The following is a 27,544-nucleotide window of genomic DNA, read 5'->3' as shown; positions in this document are numbered from 1 at the left end:
ATAATTTTTTTGTTTTTGGATTTTTTTGTGCTTATTATGGGATCCCTCTTGAAGATGTTGTGGGGAAGGACATCGAAATGGTGGATGAAGATTAAATTCATAAGTAATAATAAAATTTAGAAAAATATTATAAATTTGTTAAAAGATTGTAAGAAATAGTACTACATTAAGGACTCTTTTGTCTTCTTCTTTTCCTTTTCTTGCGTCTTTTCCGTATTTTGTGGTCCGGTGCTCCCAGTCATTCACGCAATGGCACCAAAATTTATTTTGGACATGATTCTCTCATTGCAAATGTTTTGTCTTCTTGTTCATAAAATAAATAAACTACTCAACACGTGTTACAAAACTAATGGAACAAGTTTCTTAACCACACAATACTAGATATCATTTTAAGTGATACCTATACATAACATTTTACACGTGTCATAAAAGTTGGGTTAGAATGTGGACTTGGAGTGGAAATTAGAAAAGGAAAAGGAGTTTTTTTTTTACCAATATAGCATCCCACACATAAGTAAATACCTATATAACTCTCATTCCAAAAATATCGTTCGTGTTTGTGTTTTGAGTAGTCACTCCATCCTAGATGATATGATTAGTGTAAAAAGATTAGTCACGTCAATTTAGATGACATGATTAGTACGAATAGAAATTAACTGAAGAGTAAGAAGCATTGACTACTTTTAATACACCTAGAGGACATTACCAATAGAAAGTCATGCCATTTGATTTAAATACTGCTTCATAGATTTTTCAGAGATGGATGGATGGATAATTTATTTAATGATATGAAAGAATTATGTGTTGTTTACATAAATGATATTTTAGTTTTCTCTAAAATAAGAGAATAACATAAAAAAAATCTTAAATTTATTTGTGAAAAATCTCAAATTCATGAAATTTTACTTTCACCCAAAAAGGGTAGAAGTAGAAAAAGAGAGAATAGAGATTTTATTGGTTATCATTTTAACTCAAAATGACATTTTGATGTAGGAACATATCATTACAAAAATAAAAAAAAATTCCTGAAACTTTAACTGAAAAGAAACACTTACAAGTTTGCTTGGACTTCTAAACTATGGAAGAAATTTTACTAAAGGTTTATCTCAACTAGAGAAATCATTGTTTCTAAAATTACAAAAAGAACTTATTTTTACATGGACTGAACAGAATAAAAAGCTTTTACAAAAAAATAAAAGTTAGAATAGAGGATATTTCAAAGGTTTATTTTCCTTAAAGAGGGGATAGATTAATCCTTGAAATTGATGCCTCCATCATTTGAGTGTTAGGGAAGTGTTTTTAAAAGCAATTCCTAAAAATAATTTTGGGAAGAAGAAGAACTACCTTTATCTCAAAAAGAGATAAAAGCTAGAAAGAAAAATATACCCTTAAAAATTCATAACCTTTGAAGAAGAACTTTTAGTTATTAAATTAGCTATTTTCATATATTTTTTTATTATCAGAACAGATAATCGAGCTGTTAAAGATTTCTTAACTGGAAACTGAAAAGGGAAAAAAACCTAACCAGTAGAAGATTAAAATGGCTTAATGATATTTATGAATATTGCTTTGAATTTGAGCATGTTAAATTAAGGTACTAATAGTTTTCTTGCAGACTATTTAAGCAGGAATCATGAAGAAGATAACTAACCAAGTTCTCTTCAAATGCAGATATGGAACCTGGTAGACCATCAGGAGGTAACCAATACAAAAATGATATATTTTTCATTGATCTAAATGATAGTTTACTTTCTTTTTTTCTCCCCAAGACTAATTACAATATAATCAAATGTCTGGTTTCGGTTTCTTAATTCGGGATGCTCAAGGACAGTTTCTAGCTGCATCCACGTTACGCTGGCCGGTTGATCTTACTCCAGTGGAGGCTGAGGCAGGGGCATTTTGCAATGTCTTGGGATATATAAGAGAATCATGCTTGAAGGGGATTCAAAAATTGTTGTGGATGCAACAAAGTTTGGTTCAGGTTATCTGCAGAGTTGGAGAGGATTTCTTGAGGAAGCTATTTCTCTTTTACACTCGGCTGATGAGTGGTCGATTCATCATGTGCTCCGGCCTTTTAATGTTTTGTGCTCATATGCTGGCCAAGTTTGCTCTTGCTCATCCTGCTAATTCTTGGCTAGTTGACCCGCCACATTTTCTACAAGGTTGTTTGGTGCAAGACTTATCTCAGCATTCTATGGTCCAAGCCTAGTTGTTTGCAGCCCTGTATAGTGTTTTTTCCTTTCACAGTGTTGTGGGTTGTCTTGTATGCATGCTTTTTCATCTCTTTTGAGGTGTTTTTCCAGGAGGTGTTCTATAGAGAATACTAATCCTGCGTGTAATTGGTTTTGGGACTCTTTTGAATTAAGTTTCTCACTTCTCGGGGTCATGTTGTCCTTTTTCCAAGACAAAAAGAGAGAAGAAAATCAAATGTCTTTCGGCTTTTGTACTAGAATATCGTCTCATTCATGAGGTGTAAACGTAAACAACTAGAAATATTTGTTCTCAACGAAGCCAAGTGCACATATATCTTGCTTTAAGGGTTTTGTTACAACCACGTCAATTTTTAGACTCATTTCCTAAAACTCAAATACCAAGTCATATAACCATTAATAACTGCTCTCCAAGGTTTTCGATTTTCATGTCTATGGTGTGATGACATAAAACTATACTTACTGTTCTTAATTGAAGAAATCTTATATGATAAACTATGAATAAGCTCAACAATATGTCCCTAAACTATTTAAATTGGAAACTTTTCATCCCTAACATTACATAAAAGTACCTATGTTGTCCATGATCACATTAAGACATAACTTGCAACAATGTAATGTCATTCAAATGAAGCCAAATCAACCCCTAATTAAACTTTGTTAATCCCCAAATCTCCCAAATTGAACCATGCGAATTCCCAACTCAAACCCCAAACCCCAAATTGAACTCAAAAACCTTAAATTAAAGTCGAATCAAACAAAGCCAATAAGAGGACAAATCAAGAAGCCAAAGATGTTGGAGGAACATGTTGGAAGACGAATTAATAACATAAGCTCTCGATCATGTACACAACAAACCTTGAATCAAGAAGTTAGGACCATACAACCGCAAATTAGGCAAAACAGAAGATGCTATCAGAGGATAGGGTATTAATAATTTTGATGCGTTTAGAGAGGAATGAAGTGGGGAACGAAGGAGATGGGAGGAAGGAAGGAGATGGGAAGGTTACTTTTTTGACCTTGTAAAAGACAATTTGGTTACAACTCTTCCGCTGCATTATTTACGACTGTCACCATGTATCATTTTTTCAACTTTCAATCGGGATATTTTTCCATAGTTGAGACACAATATTAGAAAAAAAATATATAAAAATGAAACGTGTATACACAAAAAGTTATATTTAGCCCTACAAATATATACCTTTAATGAGCCGTACGACTACAAATATATGCCTTTTAATGAGCCGCGTATTCCAAGTTGATAGAGATATGAAAGTGTCCCTTTATAAATCGAGCAGGCAACCCCACCACGTTCACAAAGAAGCCAAATTCCCGCTGTCCCCTTATCCACGACATTTATCCTCACCAGTCTTCACTGGCAATCCTTCAAAGAGATATCGCGCACCTATAGGAATGAAAATGACTTCCAATTACCAGTTGATCATGTACATAGAACGCCAGCTCCAAAAGTCTACTTCTCGATTCCCTGCTGCAGATATTGTATCAGATCATAACCAGCAGTTGTCCACTTGTTGTATGCATCCGTGCAAACACGAATCATGAAGCTGGCAGCCTCACGCTCAGTCATCTCAGGATGAAATCGCTTTCGAAGATTTCCAATTGGGTCACCCCGGCCAAAGCAAGGCAATCCACTGTCTAGCATTAGCAAAACTGTGTTGACTATTCCATCCATATAGCGCCGAGCAGCAAGGTACCCTTTCACACACAAGCTGTGGACATATGGTAAATAAAAGAACTCAACTAAGATTTCAGAGAGATTCATAAAAACATTAAGCTAACAGGCCAATCACAATATGCGTACTACCTTACAAATTGGTTCCAGGTATCACTCTTCATTACCCCAGATGGATCAAGTAATTGTGTCATTTCATGGCTCAGCTTAAAGTGTGCACTCTCAAAGCGCATGTTTCCACCAGGTGATATTTCAAAGATGAAACCAAAATCGATGTGAACAAGCCTCCCCACACTGCAACATGCACGTTACGAGTTTCATATAATAAATCAACATCTATTTTGCCAATATCTAGAAAATCTATAGAGTATCATACTTGTCAAAAAGAAGATTTCCGTTGTGTCTATCCTTTGGCTGAAGCAGAAGACTGGCAACTGCATAACCAGCACTACTGATGATAAAGTTCTCACGCGCGGCTTCAAAGCTGGGGGAGCCAACCGGCCCATAATCCTGCTGAAAGATTTCAAATAAACCACCATCTGTGGTTTCACCCATCTGACTTCTGCTACGCGTATTGGGCACAACCTGAGACGAGCAAAAAATACAATGTTGAAGAAATGCTCTGGAGCTGAAACAGATAATCCTATAATATTATAACTTGTTCATGCCACCCACGCAGAGAAATACCATATGTTTACTTGTTTGTTCAGTTGACCTATCGACAATTTTTAATATTCTGTGCAACAAGCCATCATTATTCATTAGGGCAATCCATCTAATAATTTTCTCTTTGAATGGAAAAAAAAAGGGATTTTATCAACAACAGCATCAAAGATGTATCAAACCAACCATCTGAAATCAAAGCCAAACAACATTTAAGTACCCTCAAAGGCTCTTCTATTATTTCTCCATTTTTTCCCAGCATATCACTAAAGGGTGATTAGTTTTCTCAACCCAGGTTGAAATGAATGAATGACTGGCCATTACATTATCATGAACTCTAAACAACACTATGAAAGTGTATTCTTATCAATAGGGATTGAACAACAAAGTCAAACCCCCAATATGCTTTCGTGACCAAGGTGCAGGTTAAATAATTCTGCATCTATTCAAATTACACTCAATAGGTTGCAACCTTTTGTTCATTTTTCTGCTAATTATTCCATACGGATGAACAGAATAAAAAAAAAAAGTCTACATTGGAACATTCCCAGACCTCAGCTTTGCTGGGACCCACTAAGCATGGGAAACCCAGGAATTTTGAAATATAGAGGGAATTGTCTCTTGTGGAGGAAAGGTTGCACGCACGCACGCATAACAACTATGAATCCCTTATGCACTCCTAGTTTCCTCATTTCTTATATAAACAAAAGTGAACCCTCTTCCATTCTCCAGCACGACTAAGCAATTGAAGATGATTTCAAATTCGCAATATACAACATGAATCACACTAAAAACAGGTTTAAGTTTTTTCCTTGCTTCAATTTACCTCTGCTGCAAAAAAATGACAGAGAGAGAGAGAGTGCATTCAGCCGTATAATACTGTAGCACATTAGGCCAAGGGACTGACTAGACTTGGCGTTTTAGACGGTGTATTAGGAATAATATGGAAGTTCAATTCTCTTAGGCAACAATGCAACATACAAAAGGAAGTTTTTTAAATTATGTCCCCACAAATCATTTTACGGAAAAAATTTCTCCTTCACCACCCTAGCAACTACAGTGAAACAAAATGAAAAAGATTATACATATTTGAACTTGCCGACGTTATCAGTAGTAATCTGAAAAAAAAAAATCTAAATATTAAAAGATGTAAACCATCTGATTAGCAATGTCTATCATAGCAATCTGGAAATTGCTCATATTAGAATAGGAGCAACGTAAAGTAACAAATTCAATCCGGTTCCAATTCAATCAACTAAACAATAGGAGTCAATAAGTAAAACCTCATTTTTTTTGGGACGAAAAAAATTATTATTTAAAGAGACATCAAGGGGCTAACTCACCTCAATTATACCTCTCCCTGGGCCAGTCGGGAGCACACCATATGGAAACAAATATAATTTGAGTCCAACAGATTCAAATATGTCTCTAAGAAGTGATATAACTTGAAGAGCTAGAACATCTTGCCGACAATCATCTCCAACCTAGCTCAAGAAAGTGGGTCAGCAATGAATGAGAAAGTAACACAGCATTATTTAAAAATAAGGAAAACTAGATGAAAAATCATGACAAGCCAAAATCCGTCAAACGATTAGAAATCAGTGAAATGGCAAAGTTACAGACTAACAAATTAATTTGGCAAATGAATCCTCAATCCCTCCATGAAAAAGAAAAGGACCAACAAAAAACAAATAGAAGAACAGCAAAAAGGAAAAAGAAATAACGGCCTTTTTTGTCAGTTTCAAAAAAACTGTTGACAAAGAAATTACAAAAGAATTTTAGCACAGATTTTTTGGCACTATTCCACTAATAGAATACAAGAGTAGACTAAAAAGTTCACAAGCAAACCTTAAAAATGCATGCTTGGGGTTTTATATCATTATTGTCCCCATCCTTATCAACCACGTCAAATGTGATCATGATAGGAACTTTTGCAGCAGATTGTAAGGGTATACCACTGTCCACCTGAATTCCTCTTACAAGCTTGCTAGTAGCAGTTGGTAGATAGAGGTCCTCTCCCTCCATTTCAATTTTCTCCAGCTCCCTGTTGTGCCAAATCAGAGAAATTGACTGCAGGACTTAAAATAGATACAGAACAAGCTGAAGCGCTAACACATCAGAAGGTTACCTGCGGATACCAGCTCGACGTTCTTCCTTAGGGAGTGGATAGAGTACCCCGGATATAGATGTAACTTTGTCAAAGAAATCAAATTCTCTTCTAAACAAGTCAAGGGCCTTAGAACTCAAACCATCAATGATATGTTGTCGAACAATTGGCAATTGTGCTTGAAAGGAACTATTCTGAAATGATTAAAAAAAGGCCACTGAGCATGATATAACAGGGTGAAGAAAAAGACAGATCAATGCAAACAAAAAGGAAATTGCAACCTTTCTACAACTTCATGGTGTATTCATATGCAAATGAACCAGAGACATTTGATAATAAGCCAATCTACAGAAGGCCGTGGACATATTTAATCTAATGGGATAAATAAAATGATTTACATTTACAGCTGAACCTCTTGAATGAATCCTTGGAGCCTAGCGAATGAGTCATCTTTTACATTTGCAAGAAAAGGTTGTATGTTCACTTCTTGTAATTCTTACCGGAAGTGTACGATTTTTTTTTTTAAAAAAATCAATTAGTTCAAAATGTCCACCGGCAATTAAATAATCGTCTAAGCACTTAGTGTATAGTGTATTCTTGTAGAAATTTTGATAAAACAATGACTTTATCTCATCTTACACAAGTAAACGAGTAAATCTATGAAGGAAATCAAGTGTTGTGAAAGGAAATCAGGTAAGGCAAGGCACAGCCGAAGCACCTTCAGTGCTTTCGACAATACTACGAAGGATGTACACATAGCTACTACAATTTATTTATTTTTTTTGTTTATTTCTTAGATTGAATGTCTTCCTTCTTTTTTGGGAGAAGGTGCTAAAGCAAAATGTGAAGGTTACTAGAAAATTATGCTCCCTACCATTCTCTCTTTGTCCTTTCTCCAATCCTTCAAATTTTGAAATTTTTTTACTTTATTAGTAGAGGATAAACTAACTCTTACCATTTCTTTCCTCAACTCATCCCCCCTACCAGACAAAGTAATACGCCTATCATTCATTTCTCCCTGTTGACACTTCCTACTAACTCTTCCCTCCATCATCAATCTTTCCTCTTCTTTCCAACCAAACACAATATTGATGAGTATTCAATTTCATAAAATGGTAAACAACTCCGGCACACAAGGCTCCTGTAGTGGGTGAGGTCGGGGACATGCAAAATGTACCTTACCCCACATAAATGTGGAGAGGCTATTTTCAGGAACTAAACTGTGACCTCTAGTTGCACCACTGCAACTCTACCAATGGGTCACATGTTCGCTAGTAACTACAAAAATTGACCAAAGATTCTTCAACCAGCATCTTGTATTGAAAATAAAGGTTTTTCATTATGTTGATACAGTACATACCTTCCCAATCCCAGCATCTTTTCCTGATTCTGGTTCAGTCTCACCCTGTCAGTCAAATACACAAATGTCTCAGAGATCACACATTTATTGCTACAATCTCTGAGAAGATACGATGCAAAAGCCATTTTAGTTAACTAAATAAAAAAAATGTTTTTAAACCTGTAGATGCCAAATAAGAATATGGGCAAAAATATCACTTCGTTGAGCAGCTCTAAGCAAGTATCCTTCTACCAACCTCTGCAAAATTATGAAACACAGATTCAGTACCATTGGGAGCAGTATCTACTGATATTGCAAATTTGCAAATGACAAACAAGAAGTACACACTGACATTATTCAGATGCAATTCCATTAGGTCAGGTCGAGTTAAGTCAACATATTAAAACAAAACACCAACTTCCACCCTGTTAAGCTGATCATCAACACTTGTCACAGCATTGGGTTACAAGAGGTTCATTAAATTGAAGTCATCTCTCAAGTAAAAGAAATAGTTCAAGGTAAACATTTCAACTAATTCTTTTACCGTGTATACTTCAGATTATTATTTTGTGTCAGCCAATGCCTCATAGAATTTGGTTCAGGCATAAATCACTTACAACAACGTAAAACTACAATAGAATTTGGGTCAGCCAATGCCTCATAGAAATCAAACTAAAACTACAAGTAAAAGCTTTTTCAAAACTAGGTGGAAAGCACTTTTTAACAAAAACCTAAATCAAAAACATTCAAGAAAGAAAAAGAAAACAAAACTTGAATCAAGGTGCCAAACTTAGTTTCCGGACCTGAATTTTTGCAAAGTTCTGGCTAATAGAACTGCAGTTTCTAAAGTGATGTATAACATTTGGAGTAGCATAAAATCAACATTATGATTAGATTTAGTTTGAATGGAACATTATGATTATATACCCACCCCATCATCATATCGCAAAGCCTGCACTAGCTGTGGCATGAAGAAGGTTACCCGTTCTGGAGGATATGACTCCAGAACCCTAAGAACATATGCCATGACACGTGGATGACCCTTATATGCAGGAGTGAGGAACTCAAGAGCTTGTGTAATTGAACAAGCAGCCCAATGCGGTAATTGTTGCAAAAGCACTGAGTTTTCATCAACCGCCTTAGGAGTGACAAAATATGGCAAAGCTTCAGGTATGCAGCGGCTTTCCAATATATGTGTCTGCAATAAAGAGACCAGCAAAATAAATAAAGCACATAAAAGAAGATCCCATGCATAACAAATAGTATAAGACTAGGGGCTGAGACAACAAAAAATTATTCCATATCCCTGCCACGAATCAATAGCGGTTTTGCAAAATCAATGTTGAATGGTGAAGCTGCAGATAAAGGCAATGCAAGACATCAGATTTTCCTTTCACAGTTTCTCGAATCATTCATTTTTTGTTACATTTGCTCAAATCATTTACTTTCCAAATTAACATAGTGGACTGGAAGAACCAACTCAATCACTAAAAATGTCAACTGCAATTCTCACTAATAGCAATTTGCCAATTTCTATTCGATTGCATTTGTCATCTGAGGGAGAGTAGTTGCAGAACATAATCTATGAATGCTTCTCAAGGTCGTGTCTATTGATTAGGATGAGAATACAATATCATGCCAAATGCAGGAATCTGCTTGCCGGCTACACAGTCAAAAACATGCATAATAAAATAGGCAAAACTGATGTTAATGATCAAGTAAAAGAGGACAACATCTAAAAAAATTATTTAAAAGCAAAATTTTGCTAAGGTTTTTACCCTCAACTCTGATAACACTTCAGGACTAGAAGACCATTTATACGACGAGCACTAAGCACACTAAAAAATTATAAAGCAGCTCAATCTGAAGGGTCTGAAAGGGCAATGAGGCAGCTCGTTTGATGCTCCAGGTGGTTGCCTCCATGAATTACTTAATTGTACAATTCTTCCATAAATGGCATAATGAAAAACTTCTAGTCATGCTACTCATACAATATATAAAGATCTAATCACGTCATGAAGTTAAGAAGACAATTAAAAGACTAAACAACTTACTCCAACAACTGACAGTCTTAGTTTCATGACATCAACCACGATTGATCTTATACACCTTATCGTGGGTCATGTAAAACCTTGAGGCAGTTCAAACAACAAAAAGAAGAGTTGTCAAACTATAGAAGCAGCTTTCCGATGCATTATTGCTCCCATTTCATTTTCTGTATTATTATTATTATTATTATTATTTTACAAACAATGTTAGTTGAGAAAAAAGGTGAACGTGCAATCAAATCTTAAAACCCAAGGAAAGCATCAAAAATACATATATGGTCAGCGTATGTTTCCTTTCCCGAAAACATAATTGTAAAATTATAAAAGCTCCGGTTAGTAGCGAATGATAAGATGGTAGCCATGTGTTCCCTAGATGATACTACCTTCCACACAACCAAGTGATTCCAACCAAGGCATGTTTACTAAGACCGTAGCAGCGTACCTGCACCAGATTAGTTACTTCAGCCTTCAAAGTAGCATTGACAGGAAACCTCGAGGCCAAGGATAAAGCAACTCTTGGATCCACGTAGAAGGCAGTCCTAGCATATTCAACCCATTTATCTAAGCTAATTTTCGGCCGAGAAGATACATCTCTGGGAATATAAGACAAGGAAACAGCAATCAGTAGCATAACAAAAACAAGTGGGGAGAAAAATCCTCAAGGAAAGAAAAACATACAAAACATGATGAAAATTTTGACAATTTTAAACAAAAAACTACTTTGTGTTAGTGGGTTGTGACCAAACTTCGAGCCGATCAGCCTCATGCTGGCAGAGCATCAAAAGTAGCTGCTTCCGCTTTTCTCTTCCCAATGCATAGTTCTCCATCTGACCCCATACAGGATGATATTGATCACTCTGCAGACACAGTAGTTTTATCAATAAACTGCATGCAACAATTCAGACAAACAATAGGAAAACCAATTTAAAAAGAAAAAATGAGATGTCTAAAAAGCAGTAAGCACCTACACTGCAAGTAATATACCCTTACCACATCAGCCAAAGAACTCCCATTTTCACGTCCGCATCCTTTTGAATCAGATTGAGAAGTATCTCCTCGATCATTTGTTAGATAATGGACAAATATGTATACAGATTGAGCCTCACTCTGAGCAAAGTTCATATTATCTAGGTCACACCATCCTGGTTCATTAGCAAACCAACCTAAAGAGGCCCTGTTGCAAGGATTGCGCAAGGCATTCAACTCCATTAGAAAAAGTATCGAAAACTCATACAAAATGGGAATTCCATCTCATTCAAGTAGCCAGGGATTTGCAGGGAGCCAAAGGCACGAGGCTACCTTGTTATAAAAAAAGCAGGTATAATCCATTCCAGCAGGCAATTCTATCGATTATAGTCCCCCACCCCAGCAACAATGCAAAATATCAGTTGATGCCACTAGACAGTTTATGTATTTTATGACCTGCCATACATGTAGTCTATGGATTCTTACTACCCATTAATCTTGTTAACTTTTTACTTATTTTAGTTACACTTCCTAATGACAACTTCAAGTAGTTTCTCAAATTTACATGTTTTATTCCAAGAATGAAACAATGTTTTCCATTCACGGGATTATTTTGATATTATTTGGTGTCTGTTTTTGCTTTCCAATTTTCCCTTTTTAGGCATTGATTTTTCATGAGAGTGGACAACGCCTAGTAGAAGAAGTGCTTCACACAACCCAAGGGCTTGGGGTCACAAGTTCAAACCACAGAAACAACCATGCCTGTCACCATTGCAGTAGCTTTATGCATTTTAAGTTATTTCCTATTTACGTGTTACACATTTTTAAAAAAAGATTTACACCATGCATTGTAACTTCTTTGGTGCTTTCTCTAACGAATTTGATGGTTCTGAATGACAATGTTTGATACATCCTTGATGTTGTATTCTCGATGTTTGGTATGTCCGTTGACCATCTTGTTAGGAGTCAAAAGTTCTAATAGAATTAGGATTCTCCAAGAGTCTGTTAACCTAAGACAAAGTGTCTAAACACTCCTTGTAAAGCAGTCTTTTCTATAATAATATTGAATTTAGAGACTAATAAACCCTAGAGACTCAGAGTCAAATTATTGACCCTTCTTCAAATCTACACGGTATCCAAATAAACCATAAATCTAAAATACTATGATCCTCAAATTTTTTCCTTGCCATATGCTTCACTTAAACACCAAATACCCATTTAATTATTTCAGTTTTGCAAGTCAACTAAAAATCTTGAATGCTAAACTTTCTTAGAAAAATGACCTTAAAAGACTAGTCAATTCTAAAATAAACCAGTAGAATAGGTTCCCTGCAACCTCAAGAATTTGAAATTTTAATAAGCATACAACCTTTGACAACTGAAGAAAACCAAAAAAAAACCTACACAACATGCAAAAAACTGAAAACAATAAGATATAAATTTAACACACAAAGGCCTTTTCCGAAATGAATCTTGAATGTCGCAGCATATACGAGCTAGAAGACTAATAAATAAGTTTTTTATTTAAAAATATACAATGAATAAGAAAACATGAAAAAAATTGGTTTCATTTATATTCAGAAAAGATGAAGTGATGCAAAAAGATCAGGTATGCTAAGAACTCTCAGTACAATGTGAAGAAAACATGCTCCAAAGAAAACCAGAAAGAAACAAAAACTAGATTCAGTTGCACTCACCGATAAATGCGATCTTCAAGCAATTGAAGCCCTGTTTTAAATTTCTGCAAGTTGCCTTGGGAATGGCATGAGCAGAACTTAAGCCCAAGAAGCATAACAGTGAAAAAGGTACCGGTGGCAGCAGGATGGTGAGAAAAGTTCCATGGAAAGTTTGTCGTCCCTTGTAGCATACGACCAAGGAGCAAAAGTTGCTCAATACTGTTGTGTCGGACTACCTATAAAACCCGGGTGGGGAGCAGAAATAGAATGCCATCAAAATTGTGAAGGAAACACCCCCAAGGAATCTACAAATAAAAGGTAGATGGTGCGAACAGAGATAAAAAGAAAAATCTACTATCTTTTATGTTATTTATTCCTTTTTATTGTGGGGGACACAAATGCCTTGTACTACTAATACATAGATTCTACTGCTCTGTAGTAAGTATGAGCACTCATAGCAGACAAGATGTGTTTCAGAGAGAGTTTACATAACACAAAAATTCCTAACCTCAAAGCGATCCATGAAAAACCCAAGCCATAATCGATGAGCAAGTATTTGCTCCACAGGATCAAATTCAGGTTGAGGTTCTGGTTCCCCAGGAGCAAGGTGTGGCCTTAGTTTTGCAGCAGGTCCAGAGTACTTTACATCAGACGCAAAGAGACCTCTTTTTGTATCAATTGTCCACAACCAAGCGTCAACAAGCTCGGCAAGAACTAAGGAACCCAGATGTGGTGCAGCAGAAACTAGCCAAGTCCAAATGAAAATGCCAGTCTCCATTGCATCAGGAGTAGAAATATAAGCAGGACACCAGCAAAGAAGGCGCAGAAGTTGTGCAAAGCCTTCTATATTCGATCTTGAAGCAGAACCCTGACACCAGAAAGCAACCATTCAGAAGAATTGAACAAACCCGGAAAAAAATATGTTAGGCTACAAAAAATGCAGACAAAACAAAGGAGTATCTCTTCTAACCAGATCTGAGAGTAGTAATGCAGTTGCCTGAGAACAAGTTTCACGGAACTGCGACTTATCCACTTTCCCACCTTTCTCTGCAGTGTTAACAAATTGTTGAAGAAGACGCACAAAATTGTTAAGTAGCACCTTATTAAATGAATCATCCTTAGCCTGTGTTGGCTGAGAAAATGCTCCCGAAATCAGTCTTTGAAGGCCACTACCAAGCGCAGAACCTGTTGGTGTAGCACTTGATTGAATATCATAAACCTTCCTCATTCCATCAATTTGTCCAGCAATGTTGCACTTCACTGTTGCACTGACAATTGCAGTACTCAGCAGCTCCATATTGAAGGCTTCTGTCAATTCCAAGTTTCCTCCTGATGCTGCAGCCGCAGCAGCCATGACTGCTGGAATATTTGCTGTTCGTGTACCCGTCCAACAATCGTTCTTACTAGTACCATGCCTTATCTCGGATAACAAAGAAACCACATCAGTTGTATTAGGAGCTCTTTGCCATGTGTTTGCTTTACAGATTTTTTCCTGAAAAATACATTTCAAACAATTTACTAGAGAATAAAAATCCAACAACAATAGATACGAGACCACGATTTTCAAGACATCGATGTTAAGAACACATTTAAAGAGAGGAGCAAACCTAATATCTCAATAACATTCTAAGTTAAATTTTTTTAAGAGACTCAAAAGAATTCCTTTGAGGTAAGACTGAGTCTTCATTAAAAGTTATTAAATACTTTCCAATAGCAAATATTAATGTCAAAGACAATAAGGGACTAACAAAATTACAAGTTTCAAAGAAACAATTTTGACTACACCGAACATCTTAATGAAAAACCAAATATGTACCCAAATGTCTCTTTTGGAAAGATTGGTGGTATAGTTTGACCACAAATTATCACTACTAACATGGGCAGACATACCACTGAAAAGCAAACAGATTAAATGCACAATCATAAAGAATATTTTTTTTAACCTGCAGTAGGCCCTGGCTAGTACATGGTGCATATGAAAGTGATACAATGATCCATTCCCGAACAATTCTTTCGTAGGAATGCCGAATTGTTGCTATGCAAGCCGGATCGTTGATGACAGCAGAAGACAAGTCATTATGAACCAAAAAAAGTAGGGAATCTAAACAAGAAGAATTCCACAAAATCTGCAAAAAACAAAAAAAAAAACAAAAAGAAGAAGAAGAAGCAACCCCATTTGTTTTAGAAGTACTGTGCAAGATGTATAATAGCAGAAAATAATCCCTGAATGAGACAAAAAATTGCCAAAAACACTATACCTGAGGAAACCTGCTTTTAAGTTGATTCAGCAAGTTCACAGCGGTTTCCCTGATGAGTTCCTGCCTATGTGACATACTTTTTATGAGGAAACAAGCATGTGCAAACAGAGTTGATTCTCTGACCTCAGCTTCATTACCAGTTTCAGTTATTCGATCCTCCTGAAACCAAATTGAGTATGGAATTTTTAAATTTTCAAGATGGATAAGAAAGAGAGGGGGAGAGAGAGAGTGACATGTCAAATAACGCATTATTACTTTATCAAAGCTAATCCTAAAATATCCAAGTTAGCTCTTTTCATCCATACCATTTTGCTTGACCTGATTAAAATCAGTCTCAATAAAAGGAATATAACTAAATACAATAAAAAAACAAAGTTACCCGGCTATTAACCTAGTGTTGGTACCACTAAAGGTAAAGTCAGAATTAGAGGCTTATCCAAAAGGTTTTACCCGACACCCAACAGAACATTCTCATCTCCAGAAACATTCTTTTTTTTTTGAGCATATTGTCCCTTAAAGGCTTCACGGCAGAATAGGGAGCACAATACACCACATGCACTCTTCCATTCTATTGAACCACTTCAAATCAAGCCGGAAATATCCTTTTTAATCTTTCCATCATCCTGAATCGACCCAAGATGAGTAAAAAATCAGACTTTTCACACTTATTTCCATTTATTTTGTCCTAGTTATTCTAGAGCCTCTAGATTCAGGGGCATCTCTTCAAGCCTCCAACTTTCATATACTAGTTCTTCATACGGTCTCATCCGTGGCAGACAAAATAAATCAAGGGTATTTATCTTAAACATGTTGTAAGCTCATTCCTCACAATCAGAAAACACGAATGAGCTCAACATCATCTTTGACGTAGACCTATTATGATAAGAATTCCTTGTGTTGCTTCTAAACATATTGTTACACTAATAATTGGTCCTTTGTATATATCCTAGATTAAAAACAAATACCAGAAGAAACTTTAGATGCAGATAATATAATAAAAAATGATAACGAGAGAAGTAAAAGGAAAAAGAGAAGGATCCTATCTCCATCCTTATACGTACAAAAAGATAACCCCATAACCACTTTCAATCACAGGTGCACCTCCAACTCATCCAATAGTTGATACAAGACAAACAACACCTCAAACAGGTGTTATAAACCAGTTTCATTCATGGTAAGTCCAACTAATCTAGGGATAAATGACAAGGCAATAAAAAAGAAGAAGTTATAAAAGGTCTTCTATAAAAGACAGACATACCAGCCACAGTACAGCTGTTTCAAATGACCTATGGACGATAGCTGTCAAACATTGTAAGACAGCGGGCGTAAGATCTGAAGTTTTCAGGTACTCAAAAACGCAACTGAAGGCACTCCTAGAATCCGTCACACTAGTACCACCATTGAGGATGCCACCGTTGCTGCTGAAACGTATTATCTCCAGAAAAGCTACCGCAAGAAGATAAGTTGCTTTCACTCCTATAACACAAGTAGACAACAAAACCTCAGACATCATATCAGCATAAAACTAAGAACAACTAAAACTCTCCCATCCTGTTTCAAAAGAACTCTTTTTTTTAAAAAAAGAAAGAAACTAAAGTGAAAAAATGTCTCTGTAGTGTCCTGACATGAGAAATCGAAAGTTTATTCATTATGGTGAAATAATACAATACTCTTTCCAAATGAGGAATTGTAGAGTTTATTCATTTTGGTCTGACACTATTCCCATAAAACTCAAACGTAAGAATAACCAAACATCTCCAAAAAATTAGACTTGACCCAATGCAGGCAATATTAACTTTCCCTCCAATGAAGGCAACAAAAAATTAAGGAGGTTACTCAACCGGAAATTGTGGTCATTGCTGCAACATCAACTTTCCCTCCAAGAGCGACAGAAAGAGCGGCTTTTTGGGATAAAGCAGCTTTCTCATTACCACTAGCTCGACGACTGCCAGGGTTGTGAAGTGCATTGAGTTCCAACTCGTCTTCAAGCCATTTTACTGTGCTGACAACCTCGAGTGACAAATTATCGTACCAAAATTTAAATATAGCCACAGTATATAAATTAACAGCAACCATGGAAATACAAAGAAATGTATAAAAACATAAAATATTGTATGTTCAGCCGAAGTTAGCAAGGCCAATCCATAAATGCAAAGATAATCATCTCATAAGAGGTTCTATATGTAGTGTTAGAATATATATATGATGTGAAATGCTCCAACCAATAAGTTAAGTTGTTGGGTTGACAAAGTAACTAATCTTAACATGGTATCAACAGGTCTTGGGTTCAAACCGTAGCTTCCACAATTTAAACCCCCATTTGTTATTACCCAATTGGGCCTTTGTGCGTGTTTGTTGTTGCCCCAAAGTGTGGGCCTTGAGTTAGAGTAGCCTTAGTGTTGGACCTTGTTTGTTGTGCACGTGTTGGCCGTGGGATTGCCCAGCCCACACCTGAGGGGGTGTTAGAATATATATATATATATATATATAAAAATGATGTGAAATGCTCCAACCCAAGAAGTTAATTTAAGGGTTGAATGGCAAAGTAACTATCTTCACCAAGTAGTAAACATGAGCACTAGGGCAATTTTTTTCAGGTTCTTCTGTGGTTTCATTACAGAATTGATGCAGGAGCATATTGCACTGTTCACGTCACTGTAGCGTAAACAGTGACTAATTTTCTGAATTATTTATTTTGGGTGTTTATTTAATTGTCTAAGCTATATTTTATATGAGGCTTATTATTTACGTATTAAGTGGGTCATGTGACTTAATATTATTGGAAGGTTAGGATTTGTTATATTTACATTAGGATGGATGGCTAGGATTTTAGGGTACTAAAAAGGGCTTATAAAAGGTTCTTTTTTAGGGTTGTAGCAGTCAGTTTTTGCTTCTACGTTATATTAAAATTCCAGAACTACGTTCTTGGTCTTTTGGTGCCTAAAATTGGTACTGTTATAGTTCCAGCTTCAATTATACCTTATAATCTTGCTGGTTTCTGCTGTTTATTGTGTTTCTTCTTCTACGCTGCATCAAGAATTAATAAATTGGCTATTGGAATTAAATTCAGGAATTTGAGGGTGTTGTAGGCACTGGATCTGCAATTAAGGGTGTTATGGGTTCCAAGTATAGTAGAAACAGCGCATATGAGGGAATAAATGATCAAATTTCTAATGTCTAAAACATTCTAAGAGTCTCATGTAGGGAAGAATTTAACAAGGTCTGACTGCTAAAAATTTACAGATCTTATATGACAGACTCCCAAAGCATAATTCATAATGAGTTGTTTGAACAACTCTTCCTTATACATATCACTCGGGTTAAGTGCATATAGGTCACTGAAAGATACCCACGTTTGCAATTAGGTCACCGAAAGAAAAAAATTTCAAATTAGGTCACTCAATATTCCAATTTTGAGCAATTAGGTCATGTGGCTCTAATTCCGGCCAATTGATCGCCGGAACTTGCTGATATGTCCATTTTTGCATATGTGGATCAAAATGACGTGGAATTTTGTGATGACACGGAATTTTTTTTAATAAAAAAAAATTGAGTAAAGAAGAGAGATTTGATATGCCGTATACATTCCCACCATCTTCTCAAATACACTTCTAAACCCGATTTCTCTCTCTGCCCATTTACTCTTTGCCGTTTTCTCTCTGCCCGTTTTCTCTCTGCCCGAAACTCAGATTTCTTCAATCGCCTTCACCGCCTTCATCGCATAATCACAGGAGTCGCAGGTCTCGCAAGCTTCAGTGGTTTCAGAACTAAAAGGTATAACCTAAACCTATCTTTCTTCTGAGTTAGGTCGATTGGGTCAAGTCCTTCTGGGTTAGCTCGTATATCTTTCGTCTAGGCTTATTGCTTGTCTTGTGCCCATGATTGGTGCTTAGTTCTTGACCTGTTGGTGTTGTATTGCTTATGGTGGAATTTTGCTAGGTATTTCTGAGTTTGACCTATCTTTCATATGAGTTTGACCTGTTGTTGTTAGTTCTGAGTACAATTGATATATTTTGCTGGGTATTTTGCTTTTCACTTGTAGGTTAATGGACTCCATTTATTTTGACATGTCTTACACCATGGGGGTAAACTAGTGAAAAATAATATATCACAAAAGATTGAATATGTTGGAGGGGATGTTTCATGTTGGGAGAATTGTAATTCAGATATGTTTAGTTTATTTGAAATATTGAAATGTCTGAGAGAGGTAAGGTATAACAGTTTGAAGAATTGTAGTTTCTTGTTGCCCAATAAGAGTTTTGAGGATGGTCTAAAACCCATAAGGAATGACCAGGATGTCCTTCACATGATAGAGTGTATCAAAGGGGAAGATCATGTAAATGTCTATGTTGAGCACCCTGTGGAGGTTCCCATATTTTATGATGGCCCAATCCCAGATCCTAAAGCTGTTATTGATGTGGATATTGATGTTGAGGAATTGACTGATTCAGAGCACTATGTAGAGGTGGAGACTGATGAGGAGGATACTGATGAAGAGGAGAATGAGACTGATGAGGAGGAGGATGAGGGTGGGCAGCAAGAGAATGAGGATGGACAGCAAGAGAATGAGGATGAGGTGGTTGTGGAGGATGACTCAGATAGTGATTATGCTAAAGATTTCTTGAATGAGTATGACTGTGACCATTTAGGGGATCTTGATTATAATTTTCCTATTGACTCTGATGAAAGTGAGGTAGAACAGAGAAGTAAGAGGAGAGTGCCTAGGGGACCTGTACACAATCCAAATTTGCCTATGAAAGAAGTTAGATTAGAGCTAGGGATGCAGTTTAATAGTTTAAAAGAGTTCAAGATTGCTGTGAAAGACTATGCTATTGCTGGAGGATTTCAGCTTAAATATTATGTAAATGAAAAAGGCAGATGTCAGATGAAATGTGAGGGAAAGGTTGATTGTCCATGGAAGGTTTGGTGTAGCCAAATCAAAGGAGAAAAAACATTTCAAATCAAGACTCTGGTTGATTCACACACATGTACTAGGTTGTTTGTCAACAAGCAAGCATCATCAGATTGGTTGGCATTTAGAATTGCTGATAAGATTAGACTAGAACCAGATATCAGACTGATGGACTTAATACCATGGGTTAGTGAGAATTTGCAGTTGGACATTACAATTTCACAGGCATATAGAGCCAAATTGAAGGCTAAGGAGATGATTGAGGGTACAGCCAAAGAACAATATGCCAGGTTGAGAGACTACTGTGCAGAGATAAGGAATAAAAATGTGGGGAGCACATGCATTGTGCATGTGAATAGGGTTACAGCTGACAATCCACCTCAATTTAATAGGATCTACATATGTTTGGATGCTTTGAAAAGGGGTTTTTTGGATGGTTGCAGACCACTGATTGGTTTGGATGGATGTTTCTTAAAAGGATGCTATAAAGGACAGCTTCTTACAGCAATTGGCCAAGATGGGGATGGACACATATATCCAATTGCATGGGCAGTTGTCTTGGTTGAAAATACTGAAAATTGGAGGTGGTTTTTGATGCATTTAATCGGTGATTTGGGGATGGACAGAGAGTGGACCTTCATTTCAGACCAACAAAAGGTACTAACCTCATGCATTCACAAAATTGGTTCATAATAATTCTTTGTTGTTTCCCATATTCACTAACATCATGCATTGACAATATTTGTTTTGTAGGGATTGGAGAATGTATTCAACACGGTGCTAACTGGTTTTAAGCACAGAATATGTACTAGACATCTGTACAATAATTTCAGCAAAGAACACAAGGGAGTGCAACTTAAAAGCCAGTTCTACAAGATTATTGCAAGGACTACAATTCCTGAATTTGAGCATGAGATGTGTGTAATGAAGACACTTTCTGAAGCTACATGGAAGTGGCTGGATGATAGGGCTGACAAGTTGTGGAGTAGAGCTAAGATTAGGACTACTTGTAAGAATGATATGTTGTTGAACAACATTTCAGAGAGATATAATGGTAGCATTCTAAAACATAGAGGAAAACCTATTATTACATTTCTAGAAGAATTGAGGAAGGATGCAATGAAGAGAATTGTAAAGCTGAGAAAGGATATGTTGGATTCTACTTCCAACAGCCCACTGGTACCAAATGTTGCAAAGAGGATTGTGAAGCTAGTGAATCTTAGTGGGAGATGGGAAGTTATCTGGAGTGGGGATAATGCACATTCACTTTTTGAGGTAACCTACAGACCAGAGAAGTATGTTGTGCACATTATGGAAAGAACATGTAGTTGCAGGGTTTGGGATCTCACAGGGATACCTTGCTGCCATGCAATTGCAGCTCTCAGGTACGTTGGACATCCTATTGTTGACTATGTAAGTCATTATTACACAAAAGAAACATACTTGAGAGGGTATAGCCACTTTGTGCATCCTCTTAATGGTATGAATATGTATCCCAATACTCATGCTGAAGCTGTGCTTCCACCACCGCCAAGGAAAAAAATGGGTAGGCCGCAAGTAAAAAGGAGAAGGGAAGCTGGAGAGAGTCAAGATCCATCGAGGTTAAGGAGGGCTTATCCTGTGATTAAATGTGGCAGATGTGGACAACCAGGGCATAATAGGAGAGGTTGTAGATCTGATGGTGCATCAGGGATGGCAGGAGGAAATCATAATATGGTAATAGTTCTTATAAATTTAGTTTTGTCTGACATTTGTATTTGATGCAACTTGTTTTATATTTGTATGTTTTACAGGCTGATACCTCTACAGCTGCAAGTACAAGGCCTGTTAGAAGTGGTGTTAGAGGTGGAACAAGAGGAGGTGGTGTTAGAAGAGGTGGATCAAGAGGAGGTGGTGTGACCAGAAGAGGTGGGATACGAAGGAGGGGTGTTGTGCCAATGAGAGTAGGATTTAACTTAACAAGTGATACTGTTGGTGCTGCAACATCATCAACCAGAGTTGCCTCAATCATACAAGCATCTCAAGAATCTGTTTGCACAAATGGTGATAGAAATTAAGGAGCACTAGCTATCTTTTGGGTCACATTTTGTATGTATGTCTTTTGACGGTCTTTTGAATGCTTTAGATGTATATTTCTTATGTATTTTGGATTATGTGTAAGTTTATTTTTCATGTCTTTTGGATGATGTTGATGGATTAGTACTTGGTGATAGAAATCAGTGTTATGTTTGATTTTATGGGTTGACATATATGAAATACATAACAAGTACATTCTGTGACAATTTGGGTAACAAACATAAATTTTAATGACTTATTTGCAAACAAACATTCTGTCAAAACATAGGTTTTATATACTTTTTCAAATTTTTTTCACAATTGCATATTTCAAAAAAAAAATATTTTTTTATTAAAAAAATTCCACGTCATTTTGGTCCACGTATGCAAAAATGGACATGTCAGCAAGTTCCGGCGATCAATTGGCCGGAATTAGAGCCACATGACCTAATTGCTCAAAATTGGAATATTGAGTGACCTAATTTGAAATTTTTTTCTTTCGGTGACCTAATTGCAAACGTGGGTATCTTTCAGTGACCTATATGCACTTAACCCCCATATCACTCAAGATATCTTATTATATAGGGGAAAAAAATACTCACGATCAATACAAATAATATAGTAATTCTTTAATGCTTAAAACCTATGTCTTATCACTAAAAGATCACTATCTCTGAAAAAAAACTATATTTACTTTTCTGATTAATTGACACAGCCGTGGATAGAATGCACTAGTTCGGACAATGTGATATCAAGAATGACCAGAACACAGAAATATCTTTAGACCTATTTCTACAGTTTCATAGAAAATTTGAAGAACAAAATTGCAAGCCACAAAAGCAAACAAAGAAAAGATACTAATTATTGGTGTCAAGAAGCACCATTAGCTGTGCACTTACAAGAGGAGGAGTGCCTTGCGCAATACGCTGGACAGCAGAAGACCACTGTGTGTTCCACATGTAAGGTCCACCCACCGCTTGGAGAGCAATCGTTCCCATGCTTCCAATGCTGTTTAGATTGGTAGATATTGCCTTTGCTGATGACTGGACCTTTTGTATAGGAGGTGCTAGGCCAAAAAGCGCAATATAGAACCACAAGTTGCGAAATAATTTTTGAAGTAATGAGTCCACATTTACAGTAGGGTCGAAATCAGAACATATTTCAGCAACCGCAGGAAGAAGAGGTCCCAGAAAATCCGCTCCACTTCTGCAATTGTTTAGGTATCAAAAGAAAACTCCAAATTTGTAACATGCATAAGAAAATCGGAAGAGTTCTATTAGGTTAGCAAAAATAAAATCCCCAAGAGGAGCCCATTAAATGAAAAACCACAGAAATACAAGCTTGACATGCTATCAGCCTGTATACTTATAGAAGATTTCTACCTTCCACTTTTTGACTCAGCAGCCAGGCCTACATCTGAGCACAAAGACAATAAACGTTGACGATAGTCTGAACGCAACTTAGGACATGTTAGGCCACTAGCAATCAGAAGAAATCCTGCAGGAAGTGTCTTGAATGCGTTCAAAGCAGTCAGCACACAGTTAATAGGGTCTAACTAAATTATCACGATTCAATTTTCAGCTAATTTTCTTACCTCAACTCGTTCAGTAGTGGCTTCTGGTGCCAATGTTTTGCTTTCAGCAGAACCGACAGTGGATAATTTACTCAAATAATTTCTTGTCATAAGAACAACAGTTTCACGATATGACTTCTCAAATCCTAAACTTGCCACACGAGCTACAGCATCAAGAAGCTGCAGCAAATTCCACAAAATATCAAGGAACCACCTTTATAAGATAACCCTTTCAGATACACATGATAAATAAAGTAATCAGAAAAGTGGATGTGCCACTATCAGCAAATACGTGCTCCAAAGACAAAAGTTTCATACTCGCAGTCGCAATAAACTAGGAGTTGAAGCATCACCCTCTTCCAAGCTTTCAATAAAAGGTGGCAGTATCATGTCTACCACGTCAGGCTTCTTGACAACAACATTCAGTTCAGCAAGTAGGCGGATAAGATTGCGCTGCATAAATTGAACTGCCTGTTTCTCCTTATCCACCTAAATTAGCACGAGAATATCAGAATAGAATGCAATTAAACAACAAATTAAATAAAAATGCAAAAATTATGAGACAAACAATCATGTGCTGGGTAAAAAAATTCACTAGGAAAATAAAGAATTGTTGAAAAGAAAGGCACAAATGGGAAGCAACAAATGCTAATGGACGTAAATTCTCCCGTACATGAAATCATCTGATATATCACCGCATGCCCCTTGTCTTCTTATGGCATTCTCAAAAGGTAACTACAGGGAAGGGAAAATTAAGCAAATACACAAGAATATCACAAAATTCCAAATTAATTTAATGGCACTTGTAGAAAGAAAAAAAATCATATACCCACATGCAGGTGGAACAACAGAAGTCTAGGTGTATGCACGCATAAATAAAAATGTATTTATAGGTATTTTTATGAGTAAAATAGTAGGGGAGACCTGTTCCTCATAATCATTTCGTTCACGAATACTAGTAGCTAGTCCATTGATAAAGGTAACCAGTGGAGCTCGGTCCCTGGTCCAGCCAGAAACAACTATCTCACAACAAATCTCCAAGGCACTCTCAAACATGGCCTCCTGGCTGCTACCCCATGTATCAGCCTGTTACAATCACATTATAAAAGCATCATATTAATACCAAAAAACAGCAAGACTTATACCATGCATGACAATGGAACAAGATGCATTTACCAAATCCCTCATTAACCGTACCGGTAAACAAGAAGTTAGCACAAGACGTTTGAGGTGAATGAGAAAAATGCGCAGCGGTTCACCTCCTCTACTGGCTGCAATTTTTGCACTCCCAGAGAGTAGAGAACGGAAGAGCTCTTCGCAAATTCTTAACTTCCGCCATCCTGAGAACAAACACGTCTCCGCAACATCTATCAACAATGCAAGAGTCTCAAGCACCAACCTCTTGGAAGTTCTAGCATCTACTTCAAGGGATGCAAGACACTTGATTTTCATTTTGGCTGCAGCCTGACTAACAGCTAGTTTTGCATTGATTCTAGATTTAAGAAGTGGCCCTTGTTCATTCCAGTCTCGCTTCCTTATCTGTTCATATAACAAAAAATATTTGTTTATTCTTCCTGAAGAAGTTTCAATTTATTTTCTTTTCCTCAACCACCTATCCCCATCATCTCCCCAAGAAGTATAAACACATATAGAATATTAAAAAGCATTAGAATATACAATTAGCTATGAACATAACCAAACTTTTTCCCTCATTAAACAGCTCTGCAAGATTTTCCCGTTGTATTTACAAAAATTATTGAGGAAAAAAATTATGTAACCACATGTACGTATTCACATTCAGATCACTATCAATTTTCCATATGAACTCTCTTCTTCAAAAATGAATCTACTTTTTCTGTAGAAATCTATATCATGTATGTACATGCGAATGTTCACACTTAACTTCAGAACCATAGCCAACTTTAGCAGATTATCTTTTTACATTAATAACTTCACTCAAACATTACTAAATAACCATAGAGTTGACAATATGTATCTAAATTATACCCCATAAACAAAATTTGAGCATCAGTTGAAGATGAGGTTACATTTACCCTTAGAAAAGGAGGCATCGACTGCAGCTGCTTCTTCGCAATTAATCTCACTTGGTCCAAAAGTTGGGGATCAATTCTTACGTTATCCAATATGTGTGCGATCAATTTAAAAGCTAACTCCTGTTTTCCCAAGCTCTCCACAGACTCCTCCTCAAACAAAGCAATCTGCCGACGAAGCAAAACCCCACCACCTTCACCTCCACCGCCGTTAAAACCAAAACTTGCATCCCCTCCACTCTTCCACAAAATGCTACCACCATTAGACACAGAAGACCCCTTTGATGATCCGCTTGACTGGCTCACCTCGTTTATGGGACTGGCACTCTCATTGGGGAGTGGAGAACTCTGACAGGAGGTCGTTTCAGAGTTTACAGCAATCTGGTCTCTAGACGTGGGCGGCACTGAAAAAGAGCATTGATCTAGAAGACAGGCCGCCAATCTATCAGCATCTTGTGGTAAAACTGGCAGGAAATTCTGTGATAGAGCTAATAAAAAGACCCTAGAAATCGCTAAATCTTCACCAACATAAGTAATGGCCGCCATCACAGCCTTCCCAGCAAAGCCGGCAATATCCTCAGCGAAATCAGGTGACAGTTCTGCTGCTTTTGATACGTATCCCAAGAATTCTACGAAAAATGCCATGATAGAATCGCTACTAAACGCCTGTGGCCAGAAGGAACGTTGAAATGAATCTGGGATCGAGCGGAGAAAGTCAAGGATGACGGAGTTAGGACGTTGATCCGGGGAATCGCGGCATTTAGAGAGGAATCGGGCAACGGCAAGCACCGCATTGAGCTGCGAGCGCGAAACCCTCGGTGATCGGGCGTGGAGGGTATCCGATGGCGGGCATCTCCCGCAAATCCAGGCCAGCTTATCGGCGAATTGCGTCGGGTTCAGTGCCACCAGGTCGCATAGCTCAGTCAATGCCTCCATTGCACTCTCAATTGTCGTATCTAGAGAAAAACTAATTAGCTCGTCGATATTCATGAAGCCATGAAGCAGAGAGAGGTCAATAATAGTAATTCGACATAAAAAGCATCGGAGACAAAAAATGTACCTTATAAATATGTAAAAGCAGAATGAGACGGCATGCAATATGGGTCACACGGGAATACTGGAGATTGAGATGTCATCTTGCACTCATATTGGGAAGAAGGGCCGCCATGGTAAGGTCGCTCTCGGTTCTGTTTCTGCAGTTTGCCATTGTGTTTCCTTGTTTTATGTCTCGCGCTTCTCGGACTCGGATCCGTGTTTCTCAAGCACTAGTGGCCTGTTTGTCCGGGATGAGTTATGCGAGTTACACTGGGGGAATTTTGTAAAAATGAACTTCTCAAAAAGTCAAACCACATAAATGACCTACTTTTCTATAAACCACAAAAGTGACCTACTTTGGTTTTTTTGACCCAAATACCCCTCTAATTGAAATATCCTTTCTTCCACTCACAATATCAGAATACACATAACCCTCCTAATAGCTTTCCTCCTGCGCACCCTACTTCTCATCGTCTTATCTGCACTTGAACATTTCTGTCAGAACTTGTTCTATAGAGCTCGAAAAAGCCAGATCGGGTTCAAGTTCTAAGTTATTTGTGATCTGCGTTATCGCAAGTCTGAAGAAAGGTTCTATTGGTGAACATTTCATACCACTTTTGACAGGTGAGTACATCTATATTCTGAGTAATTTTGTTCCATATGTTTTTCAATTGCATATGAAGTTCTGAACAAACACATTGTCTACTTATAGCATCTGTGTAGTCAAGCATAATGAGTTTGTAGTCGAGCAAATATATATGTAGTCGAGCAAAGTTGTTTGTGGTCGAGCAAAGTTGTTTGTGGTCGAGCAAAGTTGTTTATGGTCGAGTATTTGTTGTTTATGGTCGAACATTTTTGTTTTTATGGTCGAGCAAGTTATTTATGATCGAGTATTTGTGTTTTTATAGTCGAGCAAAGTTGTTTATGGTCGAGCGAATTTGTTTATGGTCGAGTTTTT

At 37.1% G+C, this 27,544-nt stretch overlaps 2 protein-coding genes across 3 annotated transcripts; one reads left to right on the top strand and one right to left on the bottom strand.

Moving 5' to 3' along the window:
* Positions 1-859: 859 nt before the first annotated feature.
* Positions 860-2,418, top strand: LOC119990524. Of its 2 annotated transcripts, none has more exons than XM_038836488.1 (2): positions 860-1,698; positions 1,827-2,418. In XM_038836488.1, the coding sequence occupies exons 1-2, from the start codon at positions 1,674-1,676 to the stop codon at positions 2,207-2,209; spliced, it is 408 nt and encodes a 135-aa protein (XP_038692416.1). In that variant the 5' UTR covers positions 860-1,673; the 3' UTR covers positions 2,210-2,418. The 2 variants fall into 2 exon arrangements, with proteins under 2 accessions (XP_038692416.1, XP_038692415.1); XM_038836487.1 differs by having other exon boundaries at positions 862-1,698; positions 1,832-2,417.
* Positions 2,419-3,270: 852 nt separating this feature from the next.
* LOC119990523 (phosphatidylinositol 4-kinase alpha 1-like) lies at positions 3,271-26,834 on the bottom strand. The gene is made up of 27 exons (XM_038836486.1): positions 26,612-26,834; positions 25,555-26,507; positions 24,698-25,039; positions 24,425-24,586; positions 23,819-23,989; positions 23,522-23,680; positions 23,310-23,437; positions 22,827-23,133; positions 16,802-16,970; positions 16,219-16,436; positions 14,961-15,119; positions 14,646-14,828; positions 13,673-14,194; positions 13,211-13,570; positions 12,724-12,938; positions 11,051-11,234; positions 10,781-10,917; positions 10,503-10,653; positions 8,944-9,210; positions 8,193-8,270; positions 8,034-8,078; positions 6,695-6,867; positions 6,415-6,610; positions 5,910-6,050; positions 4,280-4,488; positions 4,036-4,197; positions 3,271-3,940 (listed from the first exon to the last, which is right to left on the bottom strand). Exons 2-27 carry the CDS (start codon positions 26,485-26,487, stop codon positions 3,682-3,684), a joined length of 6,030 nt encoding a protein of 2,009 aa, XP_038692414.1. The 5' UTR covers positions 26,488-26,507; positions 26,612-26,834; the 3' UTR covers positions 3,271-3,681.
* Between the last annotated feature and the right edge of the window lie 710 nt (positions 26,835-27,544).

Source organism: Tripterygium wilfordii, chromosome 22 (assembly GCF_013401445.1).
Source record: "Tripterygium wilfordii isolate XIE 37 chromosome 22, ASM1340144v1, whole genome shotgun sequence".
Lineage (NCBI taxonomy): Eukaryota > Viridiplantae > Streptophyta > Magnoliopsida > Celastrales > Celastraceae > Tripterygium > Tripterygium wilfordii.
Note: the sequence above shows the minus strand (reverse complement) of the source record. Positions and strands in the feature narration are given on the sequence as shown.